This window comes from Daktulosphaira vitifoliae, unplaced genomic scaffold, assembly GCF_025091365.1.
Source record: "Daktulosphaira vitifoliae isolate Bord-2020 unplaced genomic scaffold, ASM2509136v1 Scaffold_1, whole genome shotgun sequence".
Lineage (NCBI taxonomy): Eukaryota > Metazoa > Arthropoda > Insecta > Hemiptera > Phylloxeridae > Daktulosphaira > Daktulosphaira vitifoliae.
In genome coordinates this window covers 58,700,686-58,715,927 of record NW_026099572.1, presented here as the reverse complement: position 1 = coordinate 58,715,927, position 15,242 = coordinate 58,700,686, and the positions used below count along the sequence as shown (strand labels likewise).

The following is a 15,242-nucleotide window of genomic DNA, read 5'->3' as shown; positions in this document are numbered from 1 at the left end:
GACAAAGGTCATTTTGAATTTATTCGTATGCCTTTTGGTTTGAAAGGTGCACCAAGCACATTCCAACGCCTGATGAACAAAGTTTTAATTGGCATAAATGGAGTAAAAGCTTTCGTTTACTTAGATGATATAATCATATATGCTAAAAATTTAGACGATCATTCTCAAAAGCTCACAGAAATCTTTGATAGACTTAGACAATATAATCTAAAATTACAACCTATTAAATGTGAATTTCTCCGCAAGGAAACTCAATACCTAGGTCATGTTATTACAGACCAAGGTGTTATACCTGATCCAAGAAAATAGAATGCGTTCAAAATTTTCCCGTACCTAAAAATGTTAAAGAAGTTAAGTCATTTCTCGGATTATCCGGTTATTATCGACGATTTATTAAAAATTATGGGGAAATCGCAAAACCTTCGACAGCTCTCTTAAAAAAGAGAGTCCCATTTATTTGGAATGACCTTTGCCAAGAATCTTTTCAGACGTTAAAATGCGTATTAACACAAGCTCCAATTCTTCAATATCCTGACATTGAGAAACCCTTTGTCCTCACTTGTGATGCTAGCAACTATGCTGTAGGTTGTATTTTGTCTCAAGGTCCTATAGGAAAGGATTTACCTATAGCATTCGCATCCAGAACATTAAATAAGGCATAACAAAACTACAACACCACCGAAAAGGAACTGACAAGTATTGTATGGGGTGTAAAATAGTTTCGCCCTTATCTTTTTGGTCAGAAATTCACAATTGTCACAGATCATCGTGCTCTCACGTGGTTATTTAACCTCAAAGATCCTGGGTCCCGGTTAACCAGATGGAGATTAAAACTAGAAGAGTATCAATACACAGTGCACTATAAAAAAGGATCACAAAATACCAACGCTGATGCTTTGAGTAGAATCCATCAGGTAACTACTCGTTCAACAAGTAAATCAGTAACCGAATCGATGAATTCAGAAAATCCAGAACATTTACGAAATCCAGAATATTCCGAACACTCATTAACTCCAGAAAATTCAGAACATTCACTAACTCCAGATTATCCAAAACCATCTTCATTTTCCAATATTAATGAAACCATCACAGAATCTCCGTGTCAATACGTATTGAACAATATCAGCCATTATTCTAATCTTCCTAAAAATATAGTAGAAACCCATGGGNTAATCTTCCTAAAAATATATTAGAAACCCATGGAAAGGTGTTGAATGCGCCCTCAGACTATCATTTGGCAAATTTTTTATCCAAAGATCTCAAGTTATCAAAAGGAATTGCTTTAGATTTTCGTCGACAATTTGGGCAATTATCTAGTCTGCGGAAACAAAACAAGAATGTTACTGAAATCGCTTTTCTCAAACAATCAAATAGATTTATCCTCTACATAATAATAAAAGAGAAGATTTGGCAGAAACCAAAATACGAAATTATTTTCACTGCCCTACAAAATCTCCGAGAATTTTGTCATGTAAATCATTTAGATAAAATAGCTTTACCTAAAATAGATACTGGTCTAGATTGGTTAAATGTTCGATCTATCATAAACTATATCTTCAGAGACTCTAACATTCACATTCTTCTCTATTCTCTAGTTGAATACTCATCAGAACAAAAATCTCATATCATTCAAGAATTTCACCTAAATCCCTTAGGTGGTCATCAGGGTATATCACGAACTATCAATAGATTAAAGAAACAACACTCATAGATCGGTATGAATCATGACGTGGCTGAGTTTATAAAAAAATGTACATCATGTCAGAAAAACAAGATTACAAATCGTCATGTAAAAGCACCGATGGTAATTACTACTACCTCTTCAAAGCCCTTTGAGAATGTTTTTATGGATGTAGTCGGTCCTCTTCCACGTACACTTCATAACAATGCCTACATCCTAACTCTTCAAGATGATCTTACAAAGTTTTCATGGGCTGTCTCTATGGAAAATCATGAAGCAAATACTGTTGACTATCATTTTGTAACCAAATTCATATGCTTACATGGTATCCCTCAGAATCTCGTTACTGATTGTGGCTCCGAATTTCTTAGTGATGTGTTTAAAGAAACACGTCGTCAAATACACATTATGAAATCCGTAGTTCATCACACATACAATTCCTCACTACATCTAGATCAAACACAACAAAATATGTCCCGAAATATACAGAAACTACTATCGCAAAGTCAAATGAATGCTGATAAAATCAATTTAGTCGAATTCATTTCTACTCTCGCTGAACATACAGCCACCATAACTCTACTACTTAGCCAATACAGTTGGGAAACTCAGAACCTCCTTGCTATAGTTAACTCAGCTCTAAGTGGTCGATTACATTCTAGTATCCTACCTCCTAATATCCTACTTAATGAATTGAAAGAAATCCGTCTTAGTTTACCATCAACCCTTGAACTCCCAGTTTCTATCTATTCTACAAGTCTAACTGATTTGTTCAAGATAACTACTATTGATGCATTATATATTAATTATACTTTGATTTTTAATTTAAAAATCCCTTTATTGTCTAATTTAGATTTTAATTTATTTTACCCCATATCCTTGCCTATAGCACAAGGAAATCAAAATTTTATTTTTATTGTAACCGAATCTAAGTATTTAGCTTTAAGTAGAAATAATGATTATTATTTTTCTTTATCAGACCTTCAACTTTCAAATTGTTTTGATTTAAGTAATTTTAAATTGTGTAAGTACTCTAAAGCACTATATTGTCATTCCAAAACTAAAAATTGTGACGTAAATCTATATTTTAAACCTAATTATCCAATTGTCAATTGTAATCTTAAGTATCGTAAATTGTTCATTCCCATATATCATAAATTAGAAACTCAAAACTCTTGGTTATATGTGACTCCCACAGAAACTCATATGACACTCAAATGTAATAATGTACAGAACCTCTTTTCTATTAATACTATTGGTAAAATAACAGTGGATAAGTCTTGTACTGTGAGTACCGAAACTTCAGTATTATTACCATCTCAAAACATTATTTCTGTTTTCTCCCAAGACTTTGTTCCCGAGAATCCTTTAGTTTACATGAATTCTAATATAACTAATAAAATTTCTAAATATCAGCCTGAACCGTTAACAGAAAATAATTTCATTCAAGATTTGAATCAATTAGCAGATGACTCAATAGATCTCAATAATCTTGAATCCACAATAGCAGAGTCTTCTGATCATTTCATCTTAAATACTCATATCCCATTTCTTTACTGTCTCTTTCTAATAATAATAATTCTAACTTCATATGCATTGTGTAAATATAAAAATACCACCCGACAATATAAACCAGATATCGCACAATGTACAAATTGCAATGAAAGTATGGTCTGAAGTCTTGTTAATTTANCGCAATGAAAGTTTGGTCTGAAGTCTTGTTAATTTAATTATTTTAATGTAATTTAAGAGTATTATATGTAAGTAGTGTTTCAAACACTACTTCCATTTAAGGGAGGGGGTGTTATGAATACTTAACTTAGTTTTATTATTGTCCCACAATTATAATAACAGATAATCATAAATTGAATTGTAATTGAGGTCGGCCTATAACAATGTGTTTATAAGGTATTTTTCGGTGTTGCAAAACCGGAAAGTGGGCCGACTGCGACTGTTGTAATTCAGAGTATCGTTAGTCATTTGACAACTATTGTGCGATTACTATTACTTTTATTTTTAATAAACTAATTAATTATTCGGCAATACTATTTTATTTTATTCTATTTGTTACTCTCGTAACACAGGCGTTGAGTTCCATCCTTGAGGAAGTCCCGTTTCTTGTGCTATTAACTAGAGATTTTTGCTTGTCCGATTAAATGGGTGGTCTGGGTTTGTAGATGGAAGTGCCCACTACCACCCTGACTCCAATCTGTTCGCCGGAGACAGATCCGCTCGGAAGTGAAACAAGAGATCTTTATTTGACATTCGTTATTTAGTAGTCGTAAGATATAACCTATATAATAAATGTGATTTTTATAATACCAAAAATACAAATGATATTTCATGATAAAAAATCATGTTATCACGTGTTTCAATATTTCATAAGCAAACATTTAAGATTTATTTTATTTACTTTTATAAGTATAACCTGTTTGCCGATACGCATATTTTACTTCAAATACTTAAAAATTATGACAGTTTAACAAAAATTTGTATTACGGCTTATAAAAAAATTGTTAACACTTAAAATATAAATGGTAAGTAAAATTTTACATACCTAGACATGTAAATCAATTAAATAAATTAACTATAAAATAGATTAAGTTGTATAAAAATGATGAAATNCTATAAAATAAATTAAGTTGTATAAAAATGATGAAATTAAATGTTAATAATCTAATAATTAATTACTTTGTAAAATGATCATACAAAAAAATCCAGCACAGTGGGGTCGCGGCATAGTGGGGATGTTGCATAGTTAGGACCAGCATAGATTTAATCTGACAGTGATTAAAATCACTACCATAAGAAACGCTTCGATGCAAATTTGTAGATAGTGTTTAATTTAAAAAAATTGATGGACAAAAGCAACATCAACTTATATTTCCTTAATTATACCCAGATCAGCATTTCTTTTAATTATATATTATATAATTTTTAAAATTAATTGTTTTCAAATTATTATTGATATTGATTTTTAATATGTTAAAAGTAATAATTTTGAACCTACTTTTTTTTGTCCTTTAAAGTGAAAGTTTTAATAAAACAAAAATGAATTTATTACCATAAATTTTAGCTCAACTTGCAAGTTTGAAATTGACATAATTAAATAGAAAAAAAAGAAAATGTTAAGATTAATAGGGTCAAGAGGGGTAATTGTGAATAGGGGTAATTGTAAATGAGGCTGGTATTCTAATAAAATTAATAAATTATAACCATCGAACTCGATATAATTATTATTTAATATTTTTTCTCCCATCAATCATATTTATTACAGTATTTTAGAGGTTATGTCATTTGTATTATCATTTAGAAAAAGTGCACTGAAAAAACATTCATTTACATTTACCCCAATATCAAAGGGGTAATGGTAAATGTCTATGGTNAACATTTACCCCAATATCAAAGGGGTAATGGTAAATGTCTATGGTAATTGTAAATTACGCTGTTTTAGATTTGAAATTAAAAATTTACTGAAACTACATTAAAACTATATTTATTATGTCCACTAGTACATATGTATAATAATATAATAAATGTTTATGTAAGTAAACAGTCATAAATACAAGTTAAAAATCACTTTGATAGAATCATTTACAATTACCCCACCTGACCTATGCAATCAGGCAATTTTATAATTACTATTTACAGTAAATTTATCAGAAAAGTTCGATTTTTCTTACATTTTTATTGTATTAGATCACTTAAATAAAAATCAGAGTAATCATTATTAATTAACTTTTGGTGTTTAAAAAAATTCTACAATGGAAATATTCCAAATTTAATTAATTATAATGATTATATAACTAAAAAAACCAATAAAAAAAAATTTACTGAATTGAGCGTATTATAATATTTGAAAATAATTGTAAAAATCCATCGTTAAATTCAGGTAAAATAAAAATCATTTTTTTTTAAATTTATGATTTATATAGCAACATATTACAAAAAAATGTGGAATGTTATAGACTGGTAGTAGCACACACAAATAGAGATACAAAATTAATAAATTACAAAGTAAAATTATTTACTTTTGTAGTTGAAAACTTTTATCATATCAAATCTAATTCGACAATAAATACTTTAAGAATATTAGAAATTAATGATTTTAATTGTTTGTATGGAAAAAGCTGGTTACGCTACTTTTTATTTGAATAAATAATATTTTTTCGATTTTCAAGAGTAATAACTTAAACAAAATACGAATTGTAATCATTTGACGTATCGTTGAAAAAAGTAGATCTAGTGAGGGTTGGCAAAATAAATCGTAGCCACAAAAAGACCCATATAGTAAAATAATATTAACATGAATATAAATTTCTTCTCACGAGGGGAGACTATAGTGATAGAATACTTTCTATCTATTGAAGTTATTGAATCTAAATGAGATAAATATCAAATGATTTGAAAATTCTATTCTAACTCAAAAAAAAAATCAAAATATTAATTGCCACAGATAGATTTGAACCTCGTACCCTAAGCGTGAAAGACTCAGGTGTTATCCATTCGGCAACTGTTCGTTGCTGTTGTTGCATGATAAAATTGACTATTTAAGCTAACTCAAATTTAAAAATTACTTTTTCGACTTTAAAAAGGTAAAAAATTTTTTATAAGTTTAATTTCTTATGTCTTATGAACTTTGTTCTATGTCAATTAAATTATAAAATATTCATGAAAGTTAGTTTATTGCCCTTATAAGATATTTAAAAAATAAAATACAAAACCTAGCATTTTAATAGAAAAATAGCATATTTTTGAATACGGTGCCATTTTCGCATAGAAGATAGGTCGTCGGGACAATTTTTTTTTTCATTTTATAGTACATGATATAAGCTTTAATTTGACATATGTTTAAAGGACGTAGTATTTCCGGAACATTTTCAAAAGTTAAGTTGAAAAAGTTAGTTTTTGTAAAAAAGTTGCTATTTTAAATCCCCTCAGTGAGCAGAATAAGTGATAGATTTTCAACAAAAATGATATAAAATGAAAGGGGAATATCTAAGATTTCAATATAAAAAAATCTTATTTTGATTTGTTAATATTTGAAAAAGTTATGTGAGTTTTAAGTACAAAAAACATCCTGATAGAAGGTGACTTTTATCGCAAACATTATATATTTTTTTTAATTTCGTCAGCCATTTGCACAGAAGATAAGGTATCTTGACAAATTTTTTTTTTCATTTTATAGTATATAACATAACTTTTGATTTGATATATGTTTAAAGGACGTAATATTTCCGGAACATTTTCATAAGTTCAGTTGAAATAGTTCTATGTTTTATACAATGTTTCAAGTTTTGAACGCCCCCTATATAAGGGAAAATTGTCCAATTTTCATAAAAAGTATGGCAAATAAAAGATGTACTTATAATGTATTTAGAAAAAAAATTTTTTTTTGAAAATTTAAAATCGAAAATTTTAACACAAAAATAGCGTTTTTTTAACTACGGAAACCGTTTACATGCAGAAGATAAAGTGACGGGACAAATTTTTTTCGTTCATTTTATAGAACATAAAATAAGCTTTAATTTGATATATGTTTAAAGGATGCAGTATTTCCGGAAAATTTTCAAAAATTAAGTTGAAAAAGTTAGTTTTTGTAAAAAAGTTGCAATTTTAAATCNCAGTATAATGATATCTGACAGTGATTAAAATCACTATCAAAAAAACGCTTCGACGCAAATCATTAGATAGTGTTTAATTTTAAAAAATTTTCGGATTATTCCAAAAGCTACATGATCTGCTAGTTCTATATTAATATCCTGATTAAGATAAAGTATGTCGAATGAAAAAGGTATTATTAAAAAATATCATTTCTCATAAAAAAATAATGTTGATCCATACACTTTTCAATAAGTTATAGCATTATAAAGTTAAAAATTAAATAAATAAAATCGAGAATTTTCACACAATAATAGCATTCGGTAACCATTTTCACCGTGAAGACAAAATAAAGTTCGAAATTGTGTGCATTACATCAGCTTTAATTTAAGAGATATATATATAAGTGTCAGATTTTTCGGAACATTTTCAAAAGTCAAGTTGAAAATATTAATTTTTTGTGAAAAAGTTGTCATTTTAAATCCCCTCCTGTGGGCAGGTAAAGTGTCATATTTATAAAAAAAATATACCAAATTATAGGTGAAGACATCATGCATACATAAAATATCTGCTTCTATATTTTAAAAAAAAAATTATATTTTTTTGGTTATTTTTAAAAAAGTTATGGCAATTTTAAGTAAAAAAATTGAAAAAATTTCGAAAATTAGCGATTTTTAAATTAGTAAATTAGCAAATGGGGGAAATATCCAAAAAAATTACAAATTTAAAAATCAGTAAATTTTCGAAATTTTTTCACTTTTATTTCTTAAAACTTCCATAACTTTTTCAAAAATCAAAAATTTTTTATACTAAAACCTTAGATATTTCCCTTTCATTTGATATCATTTTTTTTTTTGAAAATCTAACACTTATTCTGCTCACAAGGGGGATTTAAAATAGCAAATTTTTTACAAAAACTAACTTTTTTAACTTAATTTTTGAAAATGTTCCGGAAATAATGCGTCCTTTAAACATATGTCAAATTACAGCTTATATCATTTACTATAAAATTAAAAAAAAATATATGTCCCAATGGCCTATCTTCTATGCGAAAATGGCACCGTATTCAAAAATATGCTATTTTTCTATTAAAATGCTAGGTTTTGTATTTTATTTTATTTTAAAATTAATTAAATTCTATTTCTAATTAATAGTATACATATACGTCCGGCTGTCGTCAAACATAGGAATGTGCTGACCAAGGGTTTTAGGGCAACCATGGGCAAAGGACTCCCAGTGTAGGTACCCTACAGTCAGTCGTGGTTTAGTATGCGCTAGTTACACTCATTCTATATCATTCTATTTTATTATTCTATTTGTGAATTTTGTAATTTTGTATGTTTTCACAAAAATATATCAAATAAAACATGTTTTCAAAATTCAAAATAGTTATTTTTTATTTATTGAATGTATTGATTTATAATTAATAAATTCATGTTTTCTTAAATTTCAATACTTAGAGCAAAATAAAATAAAACTAAAATAGGCTTCATTTAGTTGTAGGTGGTGGTGACGGTACTTCAAATGGTAAGCAAAATATTACTTTCTTAGTATTATCATAGTAAAACCAATACCTTCTCAGTTTCGCATCAAAGCTAAAAAATATTGAAAATAAATGTTTTAACTTTTTTAATTTCATACAGATTAAATATTTAGTTATAACTCACGCAATATATTTAAAAATATAAAACAATATATATTTTTTTATTTTTATAACACTGGTATCTGAACGTGTGTATGTTATTTTTTATTGAGTTTTATCAGAATATTAGAATTTAAAAAAGTGCTATTTTTTAGAAACAATTAGAACACAATATTTTTGTAATACAAAACAAATTGTCTAACAAAAATTTAATAAAAAGGTTATCAAATTAACAATATGCTAAACCGCTCCCAATAACTTTTTGCGCTTATTGTAATTAAATCCAGCAGGCGCTCTAGTATTTGGGTAACGAAGATAATAATACTACAACACGATCTGTTAAAATTCAATTGAAAGTTCAACAAATAGTAATTATAATAAGTTAAAACTCAATTTCGACACTAATATTTTTGTGTTAATGGACTGACATAATTAAAATTGAGTCATTTACATTTAATAAGAGTCACACCTCATTTATAACTACTCTTGCTTTTTTAACACCTTGTTAAGTGCAGGGTTGAATACTAGTGTACATTTAACTACATATTTGTAGGTGTAACAAAACAATTGTAATTTCAAAGTCATCAAAATGGCAACTAGAGTGTGGCGGTCGAATGTTCTAGAGAGTTCCGCCGCCGCCTCAAGAAGATTCCTCTGACTATTTAAGGGCAAGATCGTCGCTCCAGTCAATCAATCGATCAGTCAATCACTTACGCATTCTGTCTTAAACGCGCTTTGTCTCTCGCTGTTATTTGTTAATTCGTTGTAATATAGTATAGTTGTTATTAAATCGTAAAAATGTTTATTACTTCTATATATTACACCTCGCTACATTGGTGACCTCGACGTGATCAAGTATGAACGCCGAAGAACTACGCAATCAATTGAAGGAGTTACGCCAAGAAAACGCTCGCCTTGCAGCACTACAGGCACAGCAATATCCAACAGCTTCAGTGAATCGCGTTGCCGTCAAGTTGCCACCTTTCTGGTCCGAAAGACCGAGCTTATGGTTCTCACAGGTTGACTCGCAGTTTGCAATCTCGGGAATAACAAGTGAGGAAACAAAATTTAATTATGTTGTGGCTCAGCTTGATACGCGTTACGCCGCCGAAGTAGAGGATATTATTACTAACCCACCGCCTACTGAACGCTACAAACATCTACGCGCAAAACTCGTTGAACGGTTGTCTATCTCAGAAGAACAACGTGTGCGGCAACTCATCAATGAAGAAGAACTAGGTGACCGTAAGCCATCACAGTTCTTACGACATCTCCGTTCCCTTGCCGGCACTACTACATTACAAGACAATATTTTACGTCAACTTTGGCTCCGCCGTCTACCATCACATGCACAAGCTATTTTAACCGCACAATCAGAGCTTCCTCTGGATAAGGTAGCCGAGCTGGCTGACAAAATTGTTGAAGTGCAGCCAGCCCCCTCGCAATTCGTCCATGCTGTTGCCACGACGAACAATAAAAAGGAACTCGATGTTTTAGCCGCCATTGAAGCACTCGCAAAACAGGTAAGCGAATTATGTGCTAAACGCCCGCAACGTTCCCGCTCTAGGTCACGTAACCGTTCAAACGTGGAACTGACTAACGGCAAAGGATGGTGTTGGTATCATAGCACTTATGGAGAAAAGGCTGCCAAATGTAAGGCTCCCTGCAAGTATCAGGAAAACTCCAACGACAGTCAGTAGCGGCGGCAACAGACTGTCCGAACCCGAGCAGCCGCCTGTTTGTTACAGATCAAATAACAAAACGCCAATTTTTAGTCGACTCCGGTTCCGACTTATCTTGTTACCCTCAACGGCTACTACGGGAACGACGCCATGCCACCGATTACGACCTCAGCGCGGCCAACAACAGTACCATAAAAACTTACGGGACGGTCCATCTCAATTTGAATTTAGGACTTCGACGCAGTTTCCCGTGGAGTTTTATTGTCGCCGACGTGAGTACTCCTATCATTGGTTCCGACTTCATGGCATACTACCACTTGCTGCCGGATTGCCGTACCAAACGTCTTATTGATGGTGTCACAGGCTTGGCTGTGAATGGTAAGGTTTCCTCTGTAAATCAATGCAGCATAAAATCAGTTGCCAACACTTCCCCTTGGGCTGCACTTCTCGCAGAATTTCCGGACATCACACGTCCCACCGGATTGCCCAGGACAATAAAACATCAAACAGTGCACCACATTCTTACGACACCTGGTCAGCCAATAGCCTGCCGCCCACGCCGCTTAGCTCCAGGTAGACTAAAAATCGCCAAACAGGAATTCGCGGAAATGGTCAAGGCAGGTACCGCTAGACCTTCAAGCAGTCCGTGGTCTTCACCATTACATTTAGCACCGAAAGGGGAGAACAGCTGGCGTCCTTGCGGTGATTACCGCGCGCTGAACGCCCGAACTATACCAGACTCCTATCCAGTCAGACACATACATGATTTCTCGCACAACCTGGCTAATTGCACGCTATTTTCCACAATCGATCTGGTAAAGGCTTACCATCAAATACCTGTTAATCCGGACGATATATGCAAAACAGCCATTACCACTCCATTCGGACTTTACGAATTTCCTTTTATGACATTCGGATTGCGAAATGCTGGACAAACTTTTCAACGCTTCATAGACGAAGTTACCAATGGGTTGGACTTCTGTTATGCATATATTGATGACATTTTGGTATTCTCTAAATCGGAAGAGGACCACAAACAGCATTTACGCACTCTTTTCGGGAGACTTTCTGACTACGGTGTTGTCGTTAACCCGCAAAAATGTGTATTAGGTTCGGCTGAGGTGAAATTTCTAGGTTACCTAGTATCTTCTGAAGGCACCCGCCCGCCACCGGAACGCGTCGAAGCCCTACGACAGTATCCATTGCCAAAATCTATGCAAGGATTACGCCGGTTTTTGGGAATGGTAAATTTTTATCGCCGGTTTATTCCCAAAGCTGCCGACCTGCAAGCACCACTTCACGGTATTCTCAAAGGCCCGAAGACAAAAGGTTCCCAACCGATAGAATGGACTCCCGAGTTAGAAAAAGCGTTCACCACATGCAAAGAAAGTCTTGCGACCGCTACTCTTTTAGCACATCCTCATCCAGCCGCACGACTTGGACTATTCACAGACGCATCTAGCCAATCTATCGGCGCATGTCTGCAGCAGCGAGTCAATAACATCTGGCAACCCATAGCATTTTTTTCAAAGAAAATGTCGGTGAAACAAAGTGCGTGGCCTGCGTATTATCGTGAGTTGCTTGCCATCTATGAATCGGTGAAGTATTTCAGGCACATTGTCGAAGCACAACCATGTACCATTTTCACCGATCATAAGCCACTCGTATATGCTTTCACCCAACGGAGAGAAAAGATACCTCCTACGCAACTCAACCAGTTGACATTCATATCCGAATTCACCACCGACATTCAACACATTAAAGGTGATGAAAATATCGTCGCGGATACAATGTCACGCATTGAAGTTGTGTCTCTCCCGCTGGACTACCGAGCTCTTGCTGCATCTCAAGACACGGATGATGAACTCAAACATTTTACTGACAACAATTCATCTCTTCATTTGGAGAAGGTACTAGTGCCAGGATCTTCAGCCTATATTTATTGCGACACGTCAACGGGACGCCCACGACCATTTTTGCCACAACGATTCCGGCGTCACGCATTTGATCAGTTACACAACCTTAGTCACCCCGGTGCACGCGCAACAGCTCACTTAGTTTCAGAACGATTTGTGTGGCCAGCAATGAAAAAGGATTGCCGTTCCTGGGCACGTGCCTGCGTCCACTGTCAGCGATCGAAAATAAGCCGACACGTCTCAGCCCCACTGGGAAACTTTGAAACACCTTCACGCCGATTCAAACATGTTCATGTCGATATCATCGGTCCATTGCCGCCAGCACAGTCCTTTAGGTACTGTCTGACGGTAATCGACCGTTTCACCCATTGGCCGGAGGTGTATCCACTCGAACATATAACAGCAGATGATGTCACTAAGGGTTTCCTCAATTGCTGGATTTCACGCTTCGGAGTACCTCAATACGTTACGACTGACCGTGGTACTCAGTTTGTTTCAGCTACTTTAAAAACTTTAGCAAAACGTTTTGGTTTTACGCTTCGCCCCACTACCAGTTGGCATCCTGCTGCAAACGGATTCGTCGAACGAATGCACCGACAACTAAAGGCAGCCATCATGGCCCACGCAAAAGACTCGTGGACTGAGTCACTGCCTATCGTGCTTCTCGGAATACGTTCTGCGTTTAAGGAAGACTTAAAAGCCACGTCTGCGGAACTTGTTTATGGGGAGCCTCTTAATCTTCCTGGTGATTTCTTCACAGACAATCAAGATAATAGCAGTACGAACGACCCTACTAGCTTACTAGATCGTCTTCGCAGTGTTATGAATAAAATCCGTCCAGTACCTGCATCTCGCCACTCAAATCCACGATCATTTGTTTTTGCGGACCTTAAGGACTGTTCACACGTATTTCTCAGGGAGGGAGGTGTCCGAGCAGCACTTCAACCGCCATATCAAGGTCCCTACGAAGTAATTGCCCGAAATGACAAAACGTTCACAATAAAAGTTCGAAATCAACCAGTTACGGTGACGATTGATAGAGTAAAACCTGCCTACCTCATGGTGAATGAAAGCACAACCGATAGCCAGGCACATGCTCCACCAGCGACTGCCCCGGATACGCCCAAACAAAAACAACCGCCTTATACCGATCCATCAACGCAGCCAGTACGAACAACTCGCTCAGGCCGCCGAGTCAGATTCCCGGACATTTTTGACCCTAGCTAACTCCACTCCGTAGGGGGGTGGTGTGGCGGTCGAATGTTCTAGAATGTTCGGCCGTCGCCGCCTCTAGAAGATTCGTCGCTCTACATAAGCGTGTGGCGGTCGAATGTTCTAGAGAGTTCCGCCGCCGCCTCTAGAAGATTCCTCTGACTATTTAAGGGCAAGATCGTCGCTCCAGTCAATCAATCGATCAGTCAATCACTTACGCATTCTGTCTTACACGCGTTTTGTCTCTCGCTGTTATTTGTTTGTTCGTTGTAATATAGTATAGTTGTTATTAAATCGTAAAAGTGTTTATTACTTCTATATATTACACCTCGCTACATTGGTGACCTCGACGTGATCAAGTATGAACGCCGAAGAACTACGCAATCAATTGGAGGAGTTAACTGTAAAAGATTCCTTAATTTTTAAATTTATGTAAAGTATTTTCGTATTTGTATATCTAATTCTGGTCTTAATTGATACATAATTTTAAACAAGATATTTTAGTAAAATATTCACATAAATTATATATTGAATTTCAGTCCAGATCTTATTATATAATAGAACAAGGAAAAAAACGCTTTTCTGGGAAAATTACTTAGCGTGCTCGGATTTTCAACATTTTTTTTTTCAACGAAAGTACTCGGTCACCAGACTCCGGGAAAATTATTGGCGAAGGTCGGAAAATTTTTGCCGCTCGCCCGCGAGCGTTTTAAAATTTCGACCGTTTTCGAGAAAAACGCTCGCTGACGCCAGCGTTTTACGACTTGAGGTTTGAAATTTTCATCAGACCCGCCCAATGACATTCCTGAGATGTGATAAAAAAATCAATTCAATCCGTTCATTTTTCACCGTTTTACGAGCTTTTTTTTTTTCATGCGCCCGAGACGCCAGGGCGCGCCGCCCGAAATTCTTGCGACACTTTACGACATGAAAACGATTTTTTTTACGATTTGCAATCATACCACGGCGTTCTGTACGTGCCGAGGAAGCGCCAAAAATCGGAAAATCCCAGATCCGACAAAAACTCTGGCCGCTACGAGCGTTTGAAATTCATCAAATTTTAACGGAAAATGACGATTTTTCTGTTTGCTAATAATACACATGTACGCGTCCTATTATATCTTATTATATAATAGAACAAGGAAAAAAACGCTTTTCTGGGAAAATTACTTAGCGTGCTCGGATTTTCAACATTTTTTTTTTCAACGAAATTACTCGGTCCCCAGACTCCGGGAAAATTATTGGCGAAGGTCGGAAAATTTTTGCCGCTCACCCGCGAGCGTTTTAAAATTTCGACCGTTTTCAAGAAAAACGCTAGCTGACGCCAGCGTTTTACGACTTAAGGATTGAAATTTTCATCAGACCCGCCCAATGACATTCCTCAGATATGATAAAAAAATCAATTCAATCCGTTCATTTTTCACCGTTTTACGAGCTTTTTTTTTTCATGCGCTCGAGACGCCAGGGCGCGCCGCCCGAAATTCTTGAGACACTTTACGACATGAAAA

General features: G+C 34.4%; 1 protein-coding gene across 1 annotated transcript in view; it reads left to right on the top strand.

Moving 5' to 3' along the window:
• Window positions 1–8,500: 8,500 nt before the first annotated feature.
• Window positions 8,501–15,242, top strand: part of LOC126894731 (E3 ubiquitin-protein ligase Iruka-like) — a 30,688-nt gene continuing 23,946 nt past the window's right edge. Inside the window, exons 1-2 of the mRNA XM_050665955.1 lie at window positions 8,501–8,520; window positions 8,769–8,809. Of these exons, the coding sequence (XP_050521912.1) occupies window positions 8,501–8,520; window positions 8,769–8,809 (61 nt within the window). The remainder of the gene's footprint in view (window positions 8,521–8,768; window positions 8,810–15,242) is intronic.